General features: G+C 41.0%; 1 protein-coding gene across 16 annotated transcripts in view; it reads right to left on the bottom strand.

Moving 5' to 3' along the window:
• The window catches only part of PPP1R9A (protein phosphatase 1 regulatory subunit 9A), a 219387-nt gene extending 200865 nt beyond the window's left edge, over positions 1–18522 (bottom strand). For 14 of the 16 annotated variants that reach the window (XM_084896633.1, XM_084896644.1, XM_084896643.1 and 11 more), the window contains exons 1-2: positions 18396–18522; positions 14587–16197 (exon numbers count right to left, since the gene is read on the bottom strand). In XM_084896633.1, the coding sequence (XP_084752759.1) occupies positions 14587–15987 (1401 nt within the window). In that variant the 5' untranslated portion in view covers positions 15988–16197; positions 18396–18522. Of the gene's footprint in view, positions 1–14586; positions 16198–17493; positions 17685–17960; positions 18072–18395 lie in introns of those variants that run through there. The other 2 variants (XM_084896642.1, XM_084896641.1) reach the window with 2 other exon arrangements.
• Positions 18523–20647: the final 2125 nt, after the last annotated feature.

The following is a 20647-nucleotide window of genomic DNA, read 5'->3' as shown; positions in this document are numbered from 1 at the left end:
CATTACAGCAAAATGATAAGGTCATCTGGCCCTTCAAGTTCTTCAGTGACTCCCCAGACTTTGCATTTAATTTCCAACCCCTTAGGATACAATCCCTCCTTGAAATACTACCTGCCTACATTCTCACACCACACACACACACACACCCCTCCTGTTCCTCCAGCTGTTCTGATTTATTTGTAGGTACCTCAAACAGGGACATGCTTTTCCTTCAATTTAGCATGTCCCACATATCTACCTCATTCTTATTCATCTTCAAAGATTCAAGTACCACCTCTCTGAGGAAGCCCTCCCTGATGATGCCCCTCCTCCTACTGAAGGTAGCCATTCCTACTCAGGAGCACCTCTGTTATACGCAGGTGACCATGCGTACTGGCTGCCCTGGGTCAGTCCTAGGTTATACCAATTGTCCCAACAGAAGTATGAACAGCATTTCTCTCAATCTTCAAAAGTGTCCCAGTTCGGCAATAAACTACATGACCACCCTAACACTGGGTGTTACAAAGACAACTAGGCAACAGTCTATACTCTTATCTAATTAGTAATAAATAAATAAACACAGACTCAGACTAGCTAACTTCTCAAATATGTATAATTATTATTTACCCCTCTTTTCTTCTGAAACGAGTCAGTTTGGACAATAAAATATACATGGTCACAGCACTTATCACACTATCCTATAAATGTTTTCTTCTCTGCCTGTCTCCTTCACAAGACTATAAATTTCTTGAGGAGCAAGGGCTTGTCATATTTATATTAATATCTATACAGCAGACAGAGCCCAAAGCTCAACACATAATAAATATATTTAATAATGTTTGTTGAATACTACCAATTCAGAAGACAATGCCTCTCTAAGCGGCTGTAGCAAACCAGTTATTTATAAACACCCAAATAATAAGTAATTTATCAGACTTGGCTACTGCCCATACAGTAATTACAAAATGCTATAATTATATTAATCTCAAAACAAAAATTATCAGCAGTAATAACATTTAAACATTCAAATAACACAATGAACTTTCAAATTATCATATATTCTCCCCAACATCACTAGCACTAAAAGGAGTTTATTTTATTTTTTTTACGAAACACTTTTTTTGGGGGGAACCTCTAGAAATGTATATAAACTAATGAAAAGTAATTGTGTTTTTATTTAAAAAGAAAACAGTTTAGCAATTTCCTTCCTTAAGGTGCCATTAAAAAGCTATTTCTGCCAGAAGAAAATGATATACATTATGTACATAAACAAATTTACATGAACAAGCAAAGCCACTTCATATTTCAGCCTAATAACAACTGTCAGATATCTTCCAGTTAATGTAATTCATGGAGGAAACATACAAACCAAAAATAGGATTTCAAGACCTTGGATTATTTGTTTCCATGAAGTGTATTACTAACTTTTGAGTCACTGAGAAAAATGAAGGCAGAAATTATCCAAAAGGGTAATTGCTTTCTAATGGCTCATAAGAACAAAAAAAAAACAAAAACAAAAAACACACATTTTAATAAACAGGTCAGGAAATAAAAGGTGAGAAAAGACTAAATGGTAAGCAGTAATTTAATTGCCTTCTTTAAATTTTCATGTAAGAATACAGATAGTCTCATAGATTCAAGCTACTAAAGTTGTAGCAAATTACTGCAATTTCAAATAAGGAGCATTACTTTACATCTTTCATATGGAGACTCAATTTTTATATTCTGTTGCAACTAATTATAAGCTTGGGCAATCACTCAAACAGAAATAAAGTTAAGGCAAAATGAATACTCTCCTCCTTCTCCCCTCACAGCCATATCTCATACAACCATACTTTAATGACTGCTTTTGGTTACTTATAAACTGTCACTACAGGGCGATAGATGGAGATTCCCCAAATGAGAGAGACCACAACAGCTTCAGCAAACCAGAGCAGGAGCCGAAAAAGATGACAATCTGTAATGGAATCACTCCATTTTCATTTATAACTGCTAACTTGAAGGATTTTACTTATAAATAAATTATACAATCATTATACATGTACAAATATTATCTCCATCATCCCACTTTGGACCTTCCTGTGGGAGTAGGGAATAAGAAAGGTGAAGGAATATGGGGGATGGACATTAAAGGTTACTAGCACTAATTGTATGCCTACTATGTGCCAGGCAATATGACAGAACCAGAGACACAGCATAAAGCAGACAAAGTCCCTGCCTGTAAAGTCTGAACATGTTTTCTTAAGAAGATCATGTGTCAGTAGGATCTGCATCTACGTCTGATATTCCAAACACATGGTCTACTGGCTCTTCCTACATACTGCCCCAAGAGGGAGAATCCCTTTAGCAGGTTTTACTATAACAACTCCTTCACGAAGATATGTGGGGGAAATTTAGGTTTTTCATTTCCTGAAACATCTTCAGGGGATACAACCAAGTAGGAATCCCAGGCTGTGGTGGTGAGTTTTGTGTAAACTTCCCTGAGCTATGGGATCCAGACACTTGGCCAAACATTATTCTGGATGTTTCTATAAGATTCTTTTTTAAAATGAGATTCACATTTAAATTGGTTAACTCTAAGTGGAGCAGACTACCCTCCATAATGTGAGTGAGCCTCATCCTATCAGCAGAAGGCCTAAACAGCTCAAAGGAATGACTTCCCCTGAGCAAGAAGGAACTCTCAAGCAGATAGCCTTCAGACTTGAACCCAGAGTGTCTAAGTGTCTAACCTGCATTCTTCCCTGCTTGATACCTTTTGGACTTGAACTGCAACCTCAGCTCTTCCCTGGGTCTCTAGCCTAACAGCACAGCCTCTATAACTAATTCTTAAATCTCTCTCTCACACAACACACACACACACACACACACACACACACACACACACACACTATTGATCCTGTTTCTCTGGAGAACGCTAATATATTATCTAAACATTAAATAGAACCTTAATATATTATCTAAACATTAAAATTATTTCATATCAATATTGAGAGTTTATATTTCCACCACCCTCCATCAAGATCGATCATTTCTACTTAGTCAATGGTTCCTCTCTGATTAAGGGTGAGAAATTTATTGAATAAAAACCAAGGAACTTTAAACTAAAACTTCTGTCTGCTACATCTACAAATGGGGCAGTCTCCTGATAGCTCTCTAGTTCCTTACACATATAAATCGCAGACCTCATATTGAAAAAAGAAACCAGCAACATAGCAATTCTATAAGATCATGGTGGTCTCCAATGGAAAAACACAAGTCTCATTTCAAACTTGGTGGGATGCAAAATAATGTTGCCTTTTTTCTTTAAAAAATCCCTGATATACAAATGATATACAACCATCTAAACATTACCACTATAAACTCAATATTTGGTGAAACAGAATTTATTAGCCATATCGTAGTAAGCTATAACTATACATAATGAAAAATTATAATGTATCACCAGATTAAATAATAAGGCAATTTAATTAGGACTTCACAAGCGCTTATAAAATGCCAAACTGCTTACAACTATTAAGATTTGAGTTATCAGTTGATCTACTTAGGCCAGAAGCAATACTTTAAATTTCTAATTTTGGAAAACTCTACCACCCAACAAAAATATTTTTCTCCTTTATACACTCCAGCATTATCTACAAAAACTTTTCAAAGATAGAACACTACCCAATGTATGAGAGGAAATGACCCTTTGACTCTAACTAAAAATATTATACACTGCCATATAATCTAATCCTACATCAAATGATTCTCTTTTCAGCTAAAAGTTTTGTTAAATAGAACAACAGGAAACTTACATACTGGTTGGTGTTTGGAACAGGAAACATATTTAAAAGGACACTGTGGAGGTCTAGAATTCAAAATCCTGTTTTTAACGGAATGTTTTCATAGGATTACATATAGACCAGATACTAAATTTGATTTCCCTATTGTCTCATCTTTGGAGAGAGAAAGCCTATTGAGGCTTAATGATTTAACAGATCAAAAAGAAAGGCATAATCTCACCTGAGACAGTTAGGCTTTCTTTAGACAAATATGTATTAATTTTAGTAAGACTGCCTTTTCAAATATTTTTCACTTCAAATCCAGAATACATTCCCAGTGTTTAAGATATATTTTAAGTAACACAGCAGCAACTCAAGGAAAATATCTAACAGATATACAAATGTTACACCATAATTTAAAATACATTGAGAGGTCTTCCCCCCCATGATATTTACAATCTTAGCCACAAATGTGGAATCAATTTTATCAAGAAGTAAAAAAGTATGCACTTAATTCAACTGTCTAAAGTTCACACAACTCTTCTTCAGTATTCCATAAATTTACAGTCCTCAACCAAAATGTTTTTTCTCTGATACAATGACTGCCAAATAAAATTATATAAAATATTACTAGAAATCTTAGAAAGTATTAAAAATTTGTTCTTGTCAACTTCCTAAGTTGTTATTGCTGACCATTCCAATTGTGACCCCCCCATCACCATTTTTATATTTATATAATTAAAGTAGTAACATGTTCAGTATAGAAAATTTGGTAAATTTAGAAAAATAAAAGTAATTTTTTAAACATTACCTTTATTCTCTCCATCCAGAAATAATGAGAATTAACATTTTGATATATGTGCTTTCGATCGTTGTTCTAGGTGTAAATACACATACTTTAAAAATAAAATTATAAAAATGCAATTAAATATTTAACCAGTCTTTTTACCCTACACAATATTGTAAAATATTTCTCATTTTTAAAAATTCTAGAAAACATGATTTTAAAGTTTTATCCTATTACACTATGTGTATATGTCATAATTACTCCATTTCTCTATTATTTGATACATGGGTTCTTTTAACTGTCTACCAAGACAAGTAATACTTTGATAAACTCCTTACTAACAATCATTGATTAAAAAAAAAAAAAGGGGCAATAAACATTCATATCTTAAAAAGCCTGTAAATACATTAAAGAATTCAAACTCACCAATAAATCAACATAATACATAGAAATTATGAAAGACATTTTTCATCTACCAAACTGAAAACTGTAAAGCATATAAATAATACCAAGTGCTCGTGCAGGGATTGTGAGCAAACCATTCGAATGGAGTGGCAATTATAATAATTCAGGCAGTATGCATCAACGGCTTACACATATTTTAGCCAATAATTTTGCTTTCAGGTTTCTAGCGAAATAAACCGTAGATGCTGAACAAAAAAAAACAACAACTGTATATAAGGTTAATTCCCTTTTATTGTTAATTTAGTGTTATGCACAGATACCAAAAGTAAATGAAGATCTACATTATTATCATCCCTGTATTCTAATTTCCCTGTTTTACCATGGATTTTCATTTCTGGATCAGCTTTTATTTTGCTTGTTTAAGTATTTATTTTCATGCTCCGTGCTCAACCTTAAAATTTTCTAAGAGAAAATCGGTGCTTTGGCCACAGACTATAATAAATGATGCATCACTTAAATTACTGCCCTTTATTATTCTACCTTCAGAATAAACTTCTAAAAATAAATACATTTAATGTAATGGTGCACAATATTAAAATACCCTACAGTAAAGTTTTGCTTCTCCCCCTGAGGAATGGTTTCTTAAAAAATAAAAATAAAAAAATAAACTTATACCACTTGATTAATAACAAAAAAAGATGAATTTGTCTTTTTCTTCCTCTATGTAACAACTTTGTACCTCTATTTTATCTGAAGCAAGTGCTTCGTAATAGAACCCATCAACACAGCACTGACTCACAGGTGGATCTTAAACACCAACCAATAAAGCTGTCCAGCTCTCTGGTCCACTGAGGTCCATAGCAGAGGAAGAAAGACCCGCTCTGCAGCCTGAACAGACACGCCTGACTTAACGGACTCTAAAATCCCTGCATTCTACATAAATGTGCAGTATAAACGTACTCTCCATGAAACTCTGTCCCGATGAAGTTTTGAAAGAAAATTAAAAGTAAAAAGAAATTTTTGAAGGAGAGATTGGAAGTGGATGAGAGAGAAAGGTCCTCCTCACTGCAGAGTGACAGACTAGGGCACAGAGTGATGCAGCTTCTCAAGGCCACGCTGGTCCAAAGGCATCAGGGGCACAAAACCAAATACTGACTCAACGGGTCCCTCCCGGAAAGAAGCCTCCACGGTAGGACTCTGTTTGTCAGTCTGACCCTCGCCAGTCACTCTGTGTCCCAATGTAGCCCACTGTGTGCAGAAAATAATTTGGAAGTATCTCCTATAAAACCACTTTTCCTCATACATAAATATATAAGGAACAGATTCAACTCTACAAATGTTTTTCAAAAATCCCTCTGAAATAGGTTAGGTAAACAAAGAAGAAAAATTTTCTCCTAAAATACTGTATTTTCATATATTTTTATACTCTGCCTATTTCATTGTCCTTTTTTGTAAGAATAGGTGCGTGAGAAAGAGAAGCAAATTAGGCTGAAAACTTAAGAGCTGTGCAAAAAATTACCAGTATCTCAATTATGCTGAACTACGCGCGGTGCAGCTATTTCCAGAACAAAAGTGAGTGAAGCAATTAATATGTCAGCATCTGTATTACAAAACATTTCTCTCTTTATTCTTAGGTACCCAGGAGGGTGTATTAACATATAGCTCAACACTAATTTCAATAATTGAGCCGCTCTAGATGTGCACTCTATAAAAATGTACTCCCTTAGATTTGATACTTTAATCACTTAAAAATGTTTACTATAATGTATAGTATAAATAACATTCGCAAGAGCACTTGACTATAAATTCTTCATTTTGACATTTCAACAAAAGATGTCCAAAATGTTCCCTTTGAAATGATAGCGCAGATATTTACTATGTATAATAATGGTATCGTACAAACATGTATAATAGAAAAATCACAAGATGTTAAAGCTGATAAAGGTGTCTTAGTGATAAATTACACATAAGATAGCCTTAATTACAAATAAAAAAAAATGAAGACCATAAGAGGAAAATTTTCCCAAGTTTGCAGAATATCAAGTCACTCTTGGTTATTTCCATTTACCAGTTAATAATACTTAATAGTAATATATATATATAAGACACTTCAGTAGACAATGTGCAATAAACTAAATAAACGCCCACCCACAATTACTCACCTCACAGATGGTTATATTACAGAGAATATTAAGTATGGCACTTGAAAACTATATTGAAATAATGAAAGATGAGGAAAAAAAATTTTTAAATAAACAGTGAGGTTTGTCCATGAACAATTCCAGTCAACAGAAAAGAATCATGAAAGCAACAGCGTAAGAGCAATAGGATGCAAATAAGCATCAGATCATTAGAAAAGGGTAAGGGTCCCTACATGCTAGAACAGGCCAGTGTCAAGATGAAACTCAGCACTAGCACTATTTGTGCCTTTAAAGACACGTTCCGCTGAAGCAGAGACTCGTGCCTCACCAACAGCAGCTTCAGAGCACATGAACGGCAGTGCAGTGTCCCGGACCAGGGAGTGATCACCCCATCCTCTTTACTGCACACACGAGTCTTCCTCGGGGGACAAATACGTACCCTCATCCCTTCCTGGGTCCCGCCACCTCCTCGGTGTCTTGTCTTCTCCCTCTCCAGGACATCGCATAAAAGTGAAGACGGAATCTGTTGCTCCCGCATCTTGCCACTTAATCTTTAGACTGTGTCACCATCCAGAAATTTATTTTGCCTTCGCTCTTTGGCTTTCTGATAGTCTGATGTGCTCACGCAATCTTAAATTTTAACACATCCCAACTCATACTCTTTGTGTCTCCTGTATTCCTTTTAAAAGCCTGCTCCTGATTCCATTTATAAGAAATGTCCAAAAGAGGCAAATCCATAGAGACAGAAAGTAGATTAGTGTTTGCCAGAGGATGCGGGAAGAAGGAAAATTGGGAGTGACTGCTAACAGGCACAGGGTTTCTTTCTAGGGTGGTGGAAATTTTCTAGAATTAGAAAACAGTGGCGGCTGCACAACCCTGTAAATATACGGCGAACTGTTAAATTGTACGCTTTAAAATGGGAATTTTGCGTCATTTGAATTTTATCTCAGTAGAAAATTGCAAGGTAAAGGTCAATGAAAATAAGCACATACGTGTACACGTGCGTGTGCACTCACAGACACAGCATGTCCCTTCTTCTAACTTTCCTTTGACCTTGCAAAATAATAAACTCCCCATAGCGGAATTATTCAAGCGGAAGCTGAAGGATCATCTGTCAACAATATGCTACTCAAAGGCTAACTGAAGTGAGTGGGAAATTACACTAGATTACGTTTAAGTACTTTTCATCTTTAAGTTGCTGTGTCACAAACCAAAATGAAGAGACTGGAACAAGGGGAAATTTTTTTAAGTGACTAGGAATAAAGGTATAAAGCATTATTTGAAATGTTGTCTTCCTATTCAAAATGAGAAACTGTAGACTATAAGGAGGCAAAAGAACAGAATTGAAATAGATGCAAAAAGAAAGAGCGCAGAAAATTACGGGGGGGAAAAAAAGTTAAATAAATTGGATAACAACACAAAAACTGAGAAATAATATTCAGTATATTTGTTGCCAAAGCGAGCACCCAAGAAATAATATTCAGAGTTTAATACAGCAATGTTTGTTTTGTTTATACAGAAGTTATCCTATATCTAACTGTATATTTCCACAAAAATTCTGAAATCTGTTTCTTTTTGAGTGTTGAAGATGATGTTAGAGAAAAGCTAATGCAGATGAGATATAAGTCGAATTACTGCTGAGGGGCAAATAACTGGGTTAATAAAGTAAATAGTAGATGAATAACATAATAAAGTTATTTTCCCCAAAATTCAGCCTCTTATCTTTAATGTCCTAGTGTCTTTTGTGAGGAAGATAAAATATATGGATGACACAAAAAAAGCAAGAAACTTTAAATCTTTATACTATAAATAAATGACAACAAATATATATAATATTTTGCTGTATAGAATAATTCTTTTTTACATGTCAAATAACCAATGTTCAGAGGGGAAGAAAAGGGTGTTAGTATATGTACTCAATATCAGAAAAGGGTTTCATTCAATAAATATTCGGTATCAGACTTTACACAGTATATTCAAATAGTTGACATGTTTACCTGGTTATGAACTATAGGTTACAAAACATCAAAACTTAAAAGGAAATCCAATTTAAATGTCAGGACATCAAAGTTATCCAAATAAGAGCAAACTAAACTACGAGGACAATTCTTATATTCTCTATAAAAATATATTAATTTAGTCTCCACAATAATGAAAGAAATGAAATGTCTAAACCTATCGGGAACTTCTTCCTCCTGTCTTTTTAGACTTAAAAACTTCGACCACACAAAGGGTCCAGAGTTTTTAATGGTCCAAATTCCTAATGAATTGAGGGGTCATAATCCGCTTTGGTATCCAGAGACAGAGTGCTTCATGCACTTTACAACTTTACACCTGTTTCATCTTCAAAGAATTATTCCACAGCCAGCTCCATATAGCAGACCCATCTGGAAAGCAGATTTGTTAAATGAGCTTCCCAGTTCTTTAGGACCAGCCCCTTTCAGAAGTCCGGAGACTGTCATTCAAAGTCAGATCCCAAAGAGGAATCTTGACCAGAAAGAAGCCCAGCACTAATTTGAGCACTCGTTAGAAATGCAAAATCTCACCCCGGACCTCGACCTCGAGTTTTCTGAGTTTGCTGATTTATTTGAGAATATTAAATTCTATTATAAAGGTAGAGAAACTCTTAAGAAGTGATAATGTTTGATTATTGAAAGAGGCAACACTCAGAGACTCAATTAAGTATAGGTAATAAAAGCTTATAAGAGGAGCCCTGGCTGGTTTGGCTCAGTGGATAGAGCATCGGCCTGGGGACTGAAGGGTCGCAGGTTCGATTCCGGTCAAGGGCACATGCCCAGGTTGCAGGCTTGGTCCCCATTGAGGGGCATGCAGGAGGCAGCCGATTGGTGATTCTCATCACTAGTGTTTCTATCTCTCTCTCCCCCTTCCTCTCTGAAATCAATAAAAATATTTTTTTTTAAAAAGATTGTAACAAGAGAGCAAAATTCATAATATGTGTTAAAAAATAAGTAACCTGTAAGACATGCCAAAATAGAAAACATGATGAAAAAAAACAGATGTTTACTTGCAAATAGAAAGGGGTGGAAAGATCAAGTTATCATCATGCCATATCTGGACTAACAGCTATGTGTTCTCCATTTCAGCCACCTATGAGGTCACTCGGCATAGTCCTATCCTGGACTCAAAGGTGTTCTACCCAAGAAATGCAAATAAAGCCCATGGCTCAGCAGCAGGCAAACCGGCATCGCTCTCTATGCATCTAAGTGCACCTGTCCTCACTCTCGGCTTTGGAGCAAGCCTGTTTCAATAGCGCGGGGCATCATTAGTCGGCGGAGTCTTACTCACATAACAACGTTAGTCCTCATAACCACACTGTCATGGGGAAGACTGAGGTGAAGAAGGAATGGGACATGTGAGTACCGTGTTCCCAGGACTCAGGCAGTGGGTCCTTCCAAACTCATTAGCACTGTAGGTATACGAACTTACTCTATGGCTTTCTCTTGCTTCCGGCTGTGGGTTTTAAACTAAATTGATAAATCGTGTGACTCCAGCATTTTAATTTGGCTGCTGAGCCTGTCTGCCATAACCTCGGATAGCTGGTAGCATCCTTAGAGGCTAACCATCGCATCAAGGTAACTGCCCACAAAACACCTACTGAATCACAAATCCACATTTTAAAAGATCCCCAGTTAACAGGCATAAACCTGATGTGCATATTAGGTTTAAGAAGCACTGAGCGAGACTCTTAGATAGAAAAAGCTCCACAAGGACAGAACTTGAGATCTCAGAACTGTGCTCTGAGCACTCTCCTGAATAAAAAGCCTCATGTACCCGCTTACAACGCAGAGCCCCGAGTGAGGAAGAAAACACCGACGAAACCATTTTCAACAACTAGCAGGTTGGGTTTAGAGGAACACTGCTGCCCTGGGCGACTCTCCTCTGAGCCCAGCTCTGTAAAACTCTGTGCAGTTGGAGGAAACACTCAGAAAAGGACAGCACACTGCACTTCACCACTAACTCTGCCAACGCCTTCTTGCTGAGAATTAGGAAAATATCCCTTTTCAGATACACTATGTTTCAAGAGCACCAATCCGAAGGGCATAAGGCTGCCAGAAACAGAGAAAGGGGTGTGACTTCCTTAAAAAAGTTTCCGTGGCCTTATCAGCCACGCACCGGCTTGAGGATAGATAGCCTTAGAAGCATCCCTAATGGGCTGTCCACTGCCCCCCTACCGGCAGTTTCCAACTTGATCGGCTCTAATCATTTTATAAAGTCATCACTTTTGCATTGTTCCTAACATATAGTAGGGACTCAGTAAATGTTCTGAATTAACCTAGAGAATGAATAAGTGTCACCCTTTCTATCTTTGATTTATCAGAGACAATATTAAGTAATTCAATCTCTTGGTTTTGAGAAATTTCTGAGAATGAAGGCATAATTCCACATCCCAGATTAGCGTGGTTCATAACACTCCTTCACTCGGTATCTCGAAGTTGGATTTTATGTTTTCTATTATTAATCTCATTATAGTTTTCCAGGACACTATGAAACACATTAACCTATCCATTAAGAAACAATTCAACCAATTCTAAAAGTCACCAGCAATTATGTATAAGGAATAGGCTACACAAGAAAGATCAGGTATGAGTCAAATGATTTTCTAAGTCCAGATTGAAAATTAGATTTATGATCAATGGAAATATCTATCTAAAATATCTATTGGAGAATTGAAATAGGCACTGAGCTCATCATATACACCAAGATCTAAAACAAGAGGCTAAAAGGTGTTGAGAATTTTTACCTTCCTGAAGAATAAGATGAGAGTATCAGAAAAAGTCTCTCAAAGTTCTAAAGATCATCTCTCTGAGGAATATGCTTCCTATTGCTTCTGAAGGAAGGAAAGTATTTAAATTTCAAAGGGAAAGGTTCTGGTTGGAAATCATAACTTCTCATTCTATAAATAATACTTTATAAAAAGAATAAAGAAACACACATATGAAATAGCTGAGTGTATTCCCTTCCAAATGACTGACCGGGTCCCATTCACTCCTTGCACCTGGTACAGCCAAGGACATTGAAAGTATTATAGTCATCAGACACTTAGGCACAAGTTTGTACACTGTTACTTGGGTTTAAATGTCATGTGTTTAAGACTCGCCTCTACAAGCTCAGAGGAAAGATATAACCCAGTCCGTTTTTGTTCTCCTGCAGCTAACAGCATGAGACTACACACAAGCCTTCAATAAATACACACCGAATTTAGTTAAGTATTACTACTCTCTAAGGCAGTCTTAATTGCAAATTAATCTAAATAGTGCCATCATGAACATCACCCAGTAGAAAAGTAGCTCTCAAAACTTCCAGGTGAAACCACGCTTGCATGTTAAAACAATCGGAACAACAAGAAAAGAGTAACTGTCCTACTCAGTACAAAGGGCAAAGGAGGAATCCTGTTTGTAAAGTTAATCCACTCCAAAGAGCGCTGTTAACTGCCCGCTAACACAGGGCATTATCTCTTCGCTTCACAAATCTTTTGCTTGATCTATGTTCTTGATGAAATGTGCTAAACTTAAATATGTGTCATCTATTTAATTCTTTGTTATATGAAATATACAGTATCTTTATTGTATAAAATTAAAAAGGCAAAATGCTTACTGGTATAAGCAATAGTGGGGGGGGGGAAATCATTTGAATTTCAAAATATCATATCCCAAAACTGGCTTGATCATATATGAACAGCCATATTTCAGAGATAAATCCCTTAAAGTTCATTAAACCTATGACTGTGAAGTTACATTCTGGGCAGCACAGAACCCAAATACATAGCCAGTGCCCCATTTGGTTGAGTGGACAGCGTTCTTGATCAACTTTCATAAGCTGCGACGCCCGCCGCCAAAGTCAGTCACTGGTTTTTAACAAACTCCTTGAAGAGCTCGTTTCAGTTATTCTCGCTTTGTTCAATGTGAAACAATTTAATCCTGTTGCTTTCTTCCCAAGGGACAGGACAATGATGTTCGAATGGAGCACTTGCAAAGGGGACGTGAACTGCCAAATTCAGGAGCTCATTGAACAAGCCGGGAACAGGCTCGCTGAAGAGTGCACCTGGGACTGGAGGGTGAGGGGGGGGGGGGGGGGGGGGAAACAGCAAAGGAAGGAGGCAAAGCACTGCAAACAAACTCAGCTTGCTCAGGACCCAGACCCATACCTCCAGCTGACACACAGCTGACCTTGACGTGGCCCAGTCTGATCCAGAACTTTTGCCTTACCTTAGTGAAATGAAAGTTTCCCGTCTCACACCTGTGGACAACTTCACAGGTTATAACTTTATTTCCAAACAGTGTTGCGTCATCAGAGCGAGATCAGATTTCTCTTTGCTTTGTAAACTGCACACCTTACAGCCTTTTATCGGGGTTTCGTAAGAAGGAGGGGACAATAGACAGTGATCAGAGATTTGGAGGAGAAAATCCAATAAGAAACCATCTCAAATTCCAAATCTGTCATATATACAGTGTGTAAGATAGAAGCCCCTAGAGAGTGGTTTGAAACGACACATTCTGCCACGGCCACCCTCCAGATTCCCCTGGGAGGGCATGCCAGGATCCCGGGACGGCGCTGGTGGCAAGGATGCTCTGAAACGGCACTCTGGGGGATTCTGACACTCAGCCCCGTACCCCTGTTGCCATTACCAGCTAATAATGTTTCACCACCCGCTGCGGATGCACTCTGCGCTATTCCTCCATACTAAATGCGAACTAAGTGAAGCCATTAGAATAGAGCATCCTAAGTCAGCTGGCATTTATCCAGTTTTCAGGAGGTAAAAATAAACCCATGAATGGCAAATCAACTTAACTTCCTTTCACAAAGTTTCATTTTAAAGCTACAGATCAAATTCTGAACGCAAAGCTATTTACAGTAATAGCTTTCCAATTAAAGTTGTTAAGCCCGCTAATATAGCGCCATGAATCAAACTTTCACTACCAAGTAGCAGTACAAAAAAAAAAAAAAAAAATCCAACATTCCTCATAATCTACTTACCTTTAAGGGAGGGATAACTCAGATTTTTTTTTTTTAAAGCTAGGAAATAAAGAGTATTATTTCAAGCTTACCATAAGGCTCCCTTTTGTGTGTTATACTTGATATCCTAGTGTTTAGATTCAGAAGATGTTATTATTTATGGGTAACTGTAGGTAAAATTAGTTATAGAAGTCACTCTATTTCAGACTAACACCCCTGGTTTTCAGTGCTCATCCTATTATATTCACACTCTGGTCCACTGGAAAGTATCTCAGAATCCCCAGACTTCTCCAACTTTACTAGGACTCCATACTGGCTCAGGCAACTCTAAAGCATATCAGGAACGATGATGGATAATCTCCCATACTTTTAAAATCACCCACAACATATGTACATCAACAACCTTGAATTCCTTCCAGTTGTCAAAAATCTGTTCTGCATAGTTAGGCCCAAATACTACGAAGAAAACTTAGGAGGGGGAAAAAAAAACACCAAAAAAAAAAAACCCTTGCAAAACAAACTGAGAAAACATACTCACCTTAATCGGAGCACTACTAAACTTAATTTTCCTATTTGTGGGGATCTCTTCTTCTTCTGGCAGTCCGACGATTTCCGAGTACTCCATGTCAGGCTGATAGTAATTGTTTTCATCACTGTCCTCCTGCTCGTCCTGCTCAGCGCCTGTCTCTCGCCAGTCGGAATGATACCTGGATCTCACCCTATATACATTATAGTCACTGTGCATGTAAACGTGGGGGCTCTCAAGATGACTTGAATCTTCAGGTACTTCCTTCCCATAGCTGGGTCCAGAAGCAGCAGCAGAGAGAAAATCACCACCTGCAAGCTCCTTCCTCCGTAGCATCATCGCTGCCTCGTTCCCCACCAAATTGGCTTTGGCACCTCCCGAAGGCTCACCCTGGGGGGAGAGGGTGTCAGGCCCTGGCACTGCCTTATTCTCGGCACAAGGTTCTCCGGGGACGTCTCCGTCAAGCCCGCCGGGAGTCTCTTGGTTAGGTGTGGAGTCCTCGGCTTCCTTGCTCTGCTCTGCCTGTTCGCTAGGTGTCAAAGCTAGAGAGGTACTTTTCGAAACCACTTGTGGCCCGGGGGACGCGTGACTCCTCTGTGCATCCTCCGCACCCTCGTCACCGTGTTTGCGCGGGGGCGTGCAAGAATCAGACTCCTTAAGACGACTGAAGGTGTCAAGATTTGTGACTGTCACAGCTGGCAAATTCAGGGGATAATGCCCAGTCACTGAGTATTCGTGCTCAGCCTTCTCAGAAAGGGTGGCATGGGGGGAATCGGTGTTCTCAAACACGGCACTCAGCTGGCTCACCGTTGGGGAGACAGCCTCTGTCCGGGAGCTGAGGCTGTCCAGGGAGTCGGTACTGCCTCTGTTGGACTTTGAGCCCCCCCACTCATCCTGAGGCTCGTTCCCCCCAGCCTTCTCTTTCTTTGGGGAGTAACGGTTGTTGTTTTGCCCCGAGTCGTGCACGCTTCTCTCAAACAACTTGCGAGTCTCTGTGAACTTAGAATACGAAGGGCCATCGTGCATTGTGTCAAACCTACTAATTCGCTCTGAAACAGAGGACTCCAGCTTAACAACGGAGCCATCTGTTTTCTCCAGGAATTCTTTGGGCCTCATTCTTCTCTGAGGGGACGAAGGTCCACCTTTGCCCCTTGTTTTGGCAACGACTGCGGCGTTCTCATTGGGCTCCATACCCATCTGCATGAATAGGTTTTTAATTCTGTTGACATTGGAGCCATACTTCCTCCCCCTGCTCTGCTGGGAGCCCTCACCTTCTTTTGCTTTTTGTTCCCCATCGGACTTGGGTTTGTCAAAGGTACTTTTCAGCGCCTGGAACTCAGTCCTATAGGCATTCCTGTGAGGAGAGGCACTTCTGAGGGTGGTTCGCTCGCCTGAAGACTCGGTTTTCAACATTTTTATTTCAGGGTGAAAAGCCAATGTTCATAATGATCAGGGGAGGGAAAAAAAAAATGCCTCTCTTCTCTAATCACCAGAATGTGGTCAAGGAAAAGTACCTCTCAAAGAGCATACTGTGTCAGTGATCCACGCAACAGGTGTATGAGGAAATTATTCAGTCAAAGAGTTACACAAAACGGCTTTTTCAAAGCAAGCCTAGAGGTTCATCTGTAACAGAAAAGAATGAATTTCTGAATTCATTTACTTATTTGAATTTATTTTTGCTCAAAAGCTAACATACACTTTTCCTCTCAAAGTGGCTTCAAACAGAGGAAATTACTTATTGAAGCTGGACTTTGAAAAGCCAAGACTTTAAAAAGTTACAACTCTGGTCCCTGGTAACAAAATGTTTCAAACACAATGTGGAGAGAGCACGGCTACCATCATCACAACATGCACACATACGAGCCACACAAGCACTCTTGAAAAAGCAACACTTGAGCCCAAGTTTTGATTGCTTTTGTGAATCGCCTTCAAAGAAATCAGCAGTTTGTACCTCTTTAAGAAATCATCAAACTGCCTAGAAAAAAAAAAATGAACTTCACTTGGGACTCTTCACATCAGATAAAAGTTATTCTTCCTGTTTAAAAACCATTAAAAGTTTGGAAACTATGTGTACAAACTCCAAAGCATGCCTAGGGAGGGTTACGCCCCTCTTTCTGGCCCAGGGTTCTCACTGACAGCATCCCCAAAGCAACACCCGCGCCATATCAGACCAACCAAGCAGAACAAAGTTCTTAAATGGCAGTAAGTTTCCCTCTCAGTCCAGTGCAGGCAAATATTTGGAAGTTTCCTCAGAGTGGATATCATTAATTACGGAAAAGGGATGTAGAATGTCATGGGAATAAAAGCATGAGAATGTGATGATCAGAAAGCAAATGTACCATGAAACCTCTATTTAACAGCCCTGATTTGTTTATTCCTACTTGCCTCTAACTTTACTACAAGCTCAAAAGGCAACCTCCATGCAGGCTTGCTGGTCTCCTTGGAGCCCACAGCTGGATTTCATAGCACTAGGACAGCCATAAATACTCCCAAGATCTTCTGAGGGGCAGACCACGTCGTTCTGAAGATTAATTTATTTTTTATTTTTTGCATTTGGTTTTGGTTTGGGATTTTAATAGGAGGCCGGCCCAGCCTCAAGCACCATCAGCTGAGGCAGCACACACACACTTTCACTTAAACCGTCTCCTGGCCCAGCACGCATGCATGCATGGCCCATGCAGACACTCCAGAAAGGCTCATTTTAGGAGTGTGGCGAATGGCTTGGGAAGTAAGGCATCATCGATCGCCTCTGGTCTCCTTCCACACCCGGACGTGGGCTTCAGCCTCACACACCCTCCCCTCCCCCCTCCCTCCCCCGCCTACTCCAGCCCGAGGGGGGCGGGGGCGGGGGCGCCGGGGCAGCCAGCCGGGGGATTCAAACACCTGCCCTCGCCAAAGACAAACATAAATAACACCAACTTGAGAGGCTGGCCGATTCCCAGGGCCCCGGGGCAGGGCCGGGAGAGCAGGTGACGCCGCCGAGCGCCACGGCGGGAGGGAGGGCGCAGGCCGGCTCCGCGCCCCGCAGCACCTGGAGTCCCCGCACCTCGGCTGCGGCTGCCGGCGGCTGCCAGGCGGATCCCAGGGTGGCACGGGGAGAGCCGAGCTCCCTGCCCACATTTAAAAAAAAAAAGGAAAAAAATAAAAATGACGGGGTAATGATCCTATATCCCTTTGTGGTTTTTTTTTTTTTTTTTTCCTCCCCATGTGCCAGGAAACAATAGATCGCACCGATAAATGCCTCCGATCGCCAACCTATGGGCTCGCAGCGCCGGCCCACCCCCACCCCCAGCCTCTGCAAGTCAGCCTTTGTGCGCGCCGGGGTTCCCCCGCGCCTGCCGCTCCCCCCGCCCCAACGCCTCGCCCGCCAGCAGCCTCCCCCTTACCCGAGCGAGCGGAGCCGCCGCCGCCGCCGCCGCCGCCGCCGCCGCCGGCAGCGGGGAGGGTCCGGCGGGCGGGCGGCCGCTCCCCCCCTCCGCCTCCGCCGCCTCCGCCTCCCGGCGCCCCCGCCCCCGGTGCCCGCCGCCCGCTCCGCGCCGCCGCCCGCTCCACCCGCTCCGCACGGCGCCGCGGCGGGGGCGGCCGCTCCCCCTCGCGCCCGGCCCCCCACGCGCGCCCCGCGACCCCCCGGCGGCGCTGCCCAACGCCGTGGCCCGGCCGCCCCGACGCGCTCCCCCCGCCCCCGGGCCCGGACGGCCCCCGCCGGGGGGCTGCGCCCACGTGCAGTGCCCGCGCCGGCCGTTGGGCCGCGGGGGAGTCGGGGTGCCCCGGGCGGAGGGGGTGGAGGGGGTGGGGAAGCCCTGGGGTAACAGGTGCCTCACCTCGGCTGATGGGATTAACTCGAGGGCCCTGAAGAGAGGGAGCCCGGCAGCGAAATCCCCGGAGAGGGAGCGGGAGGGAGCCTCTGGCGGCGACCGAGGGCGCAGAGCCCGGCCCGCCGCGCGGCCGCCCCACCCCCGGCGGCGGTGGGCGAGGGCGCCGGGCCGGTTCGGCCTGCACCCCTGGGGCCTGGCCTGCGGGGCTGGGCGTGTGGCAGGAACGGGGTTCCGGGGTTCCTCCCCAGCTGGAGCCCCAGGAAGTCTGCAGTTACCTCCGTGACCCCAGGGCAGCTAGACCCCCAGGCCACTGGCCGGCTGGAAGGCCTCCACCTCCCTGGGCCAGGTCCCAGGTGCCCTGAGCTCACCTGGGCCACTACAAGCCACCCACTTCCACCCACCTTGACCTTCGGCCTCCACCCTCCTCTGCTCAGGAAAGGGAGGAGGTGGTCTCCGGACACTTGTCAGATTTGTTTTTCAGGTCTTCACCCGTTTATAATGAATGCTCAGTATCCCTTCCTACATCATCCCACCACCCTCCAATAATAATAATAATAATAATAATAATAATAATAATAATGAATGCTCAGTATCCCTTCCTACATCATCCCACCACCCTCCAATAATAATAATAATAATAATAATAATAATAATAATAAATAATAATAATAATAATAATAGTGGAAGTGTTAGAGCCTTTCTGCAAACTATAAAACTGATCATGGCCATCCGTATAGACCTTTAAACCAATCTTCTGAAAAGACTTTATGGACTAGAAGTTCTTAAAGGATAATGTTTCGAGAAAGTAAAAGCACGACTCACAGAAATATTAAATCAAGCCGGGACCGGTTTGGCTCAGTGGATAGAGCGTCGGCCTGCGGACTGAAAGGTCCCCGGTTCGATTCCGGTCAAGGGCATGTACCTTGGTTGCAGGCACATCCCCGGTAGGGGGCGTGCAAGAGGCAACTGATTGATGATTCTCTCTCATCGATGTTTCCAGCTCTCTATCCTTCTCTCTTCCTCTCTGTGAAAAATCAATAAAATATATTTTTTTAAAAAAAGAAAAGAAATATTAAATCAAGATGTGTCAAAAATGTTATCTGACTCATTAACTAGGGAGGGAACCAGAAAAAAATATTGCAACACATTCTAATGGGAATGTGAGGAACAGGCCTTTATGGACAATCAGGGGAAAGGCAAAACCGGTTAATACGGTCTAAGATACTAAAATATATATAATGTTTTGAATTATCTGTCCCACAGGCAGTAATCAGCCGTTTCTAAGGAACAAAAGAATTCGCCTTATCTATAGATAAGAACTATTTACATGACCATAAATTTCTAAAGTTTATGGATAACAGCCTCCTCAAAGGCAGTCCAAGGCGCAGCCTACTGAAAAGCCACGCAATCCCTACATTCCTGCAGATAACATCCCGCATTCCACCAAAAGGACACCCAGTCGTCTTTTGCCCATTTCCAAGTCTTACACAAGTCTTTCCAAAAGAATTGTTATCTGTATGTATTTTTCAGGTAGGAAAACGGAGGTCAGGTTTTATAACTTACCCTCAGCTTCATCAGCTGGTGATTATGGCTGATGAGGAACTCCAGCAAATATGCCAAATCTACACTCTGGGAGTAAAATCTTTTCCTCTCAGAAAAGATTTTAAAAAGAGCTTTGTAGCTAACCTATGTATCTTTTATTTTGAACAGTGAAATTTTTTTCTTCAAGTCTCATCAGATTCTGGGTGCTTTCCCGAGAAATTAGCATTCTCTGTCTGCAAAGTAGATGTGACTTCTCTAAGTATAAACAGATATAACAGGCAATGTGAGGGGCTGTGGCTCTCGTCTCCACTTTTGGAAGGAACACTTGTGCTGTCTGGGTAATTTAATGGAAAAGCTCCTGTCATTTATTTGCAGTATAGAAACCATGATTTTTAGGGAAAATAACCTAAATAAATGCAGGAACCTAATCACTGAATTCTATCTATAAAAGAGGGGCCAGAGTTTGCAATACAATCAGTCTTTCACCTCTTTGCAAAAAAAAAAAAAAAAAGACAATTCATACAGAAAAGCAGACTAAAGAATATGACTGCTTTGTGTTTCATTTTTTTTGAAATGTGAACCTTCTAGAAAAAGTCATACCAAAGAAATCAATGATAGAGTTTTAAAAATATAATGCTGATAATTTAAGATTCATGGATTGGCAAAAATCTACTTTCCACTTCTAACATTTATCTGAATGTTTTGAAAGCGCTACT

This window comes from Pipistrellus hanaki, assembly GCF_964339955.1.
Source record: "Pipistrellus hanaki genome assembly, chromosome: 10".
Classification (NCBI taxonomy): Eukaryota; Metazoa; Chordata; class Mammalia; order Chiroptera; family Vespertilionidae; genus Pipistrellus; species Pipistrellus hanaki.
The sequence above is the reverse complement of the archived record's forward strand: the minus strand, read 5'-3'. Positions and strand labels throughout refer to the sequence as shown.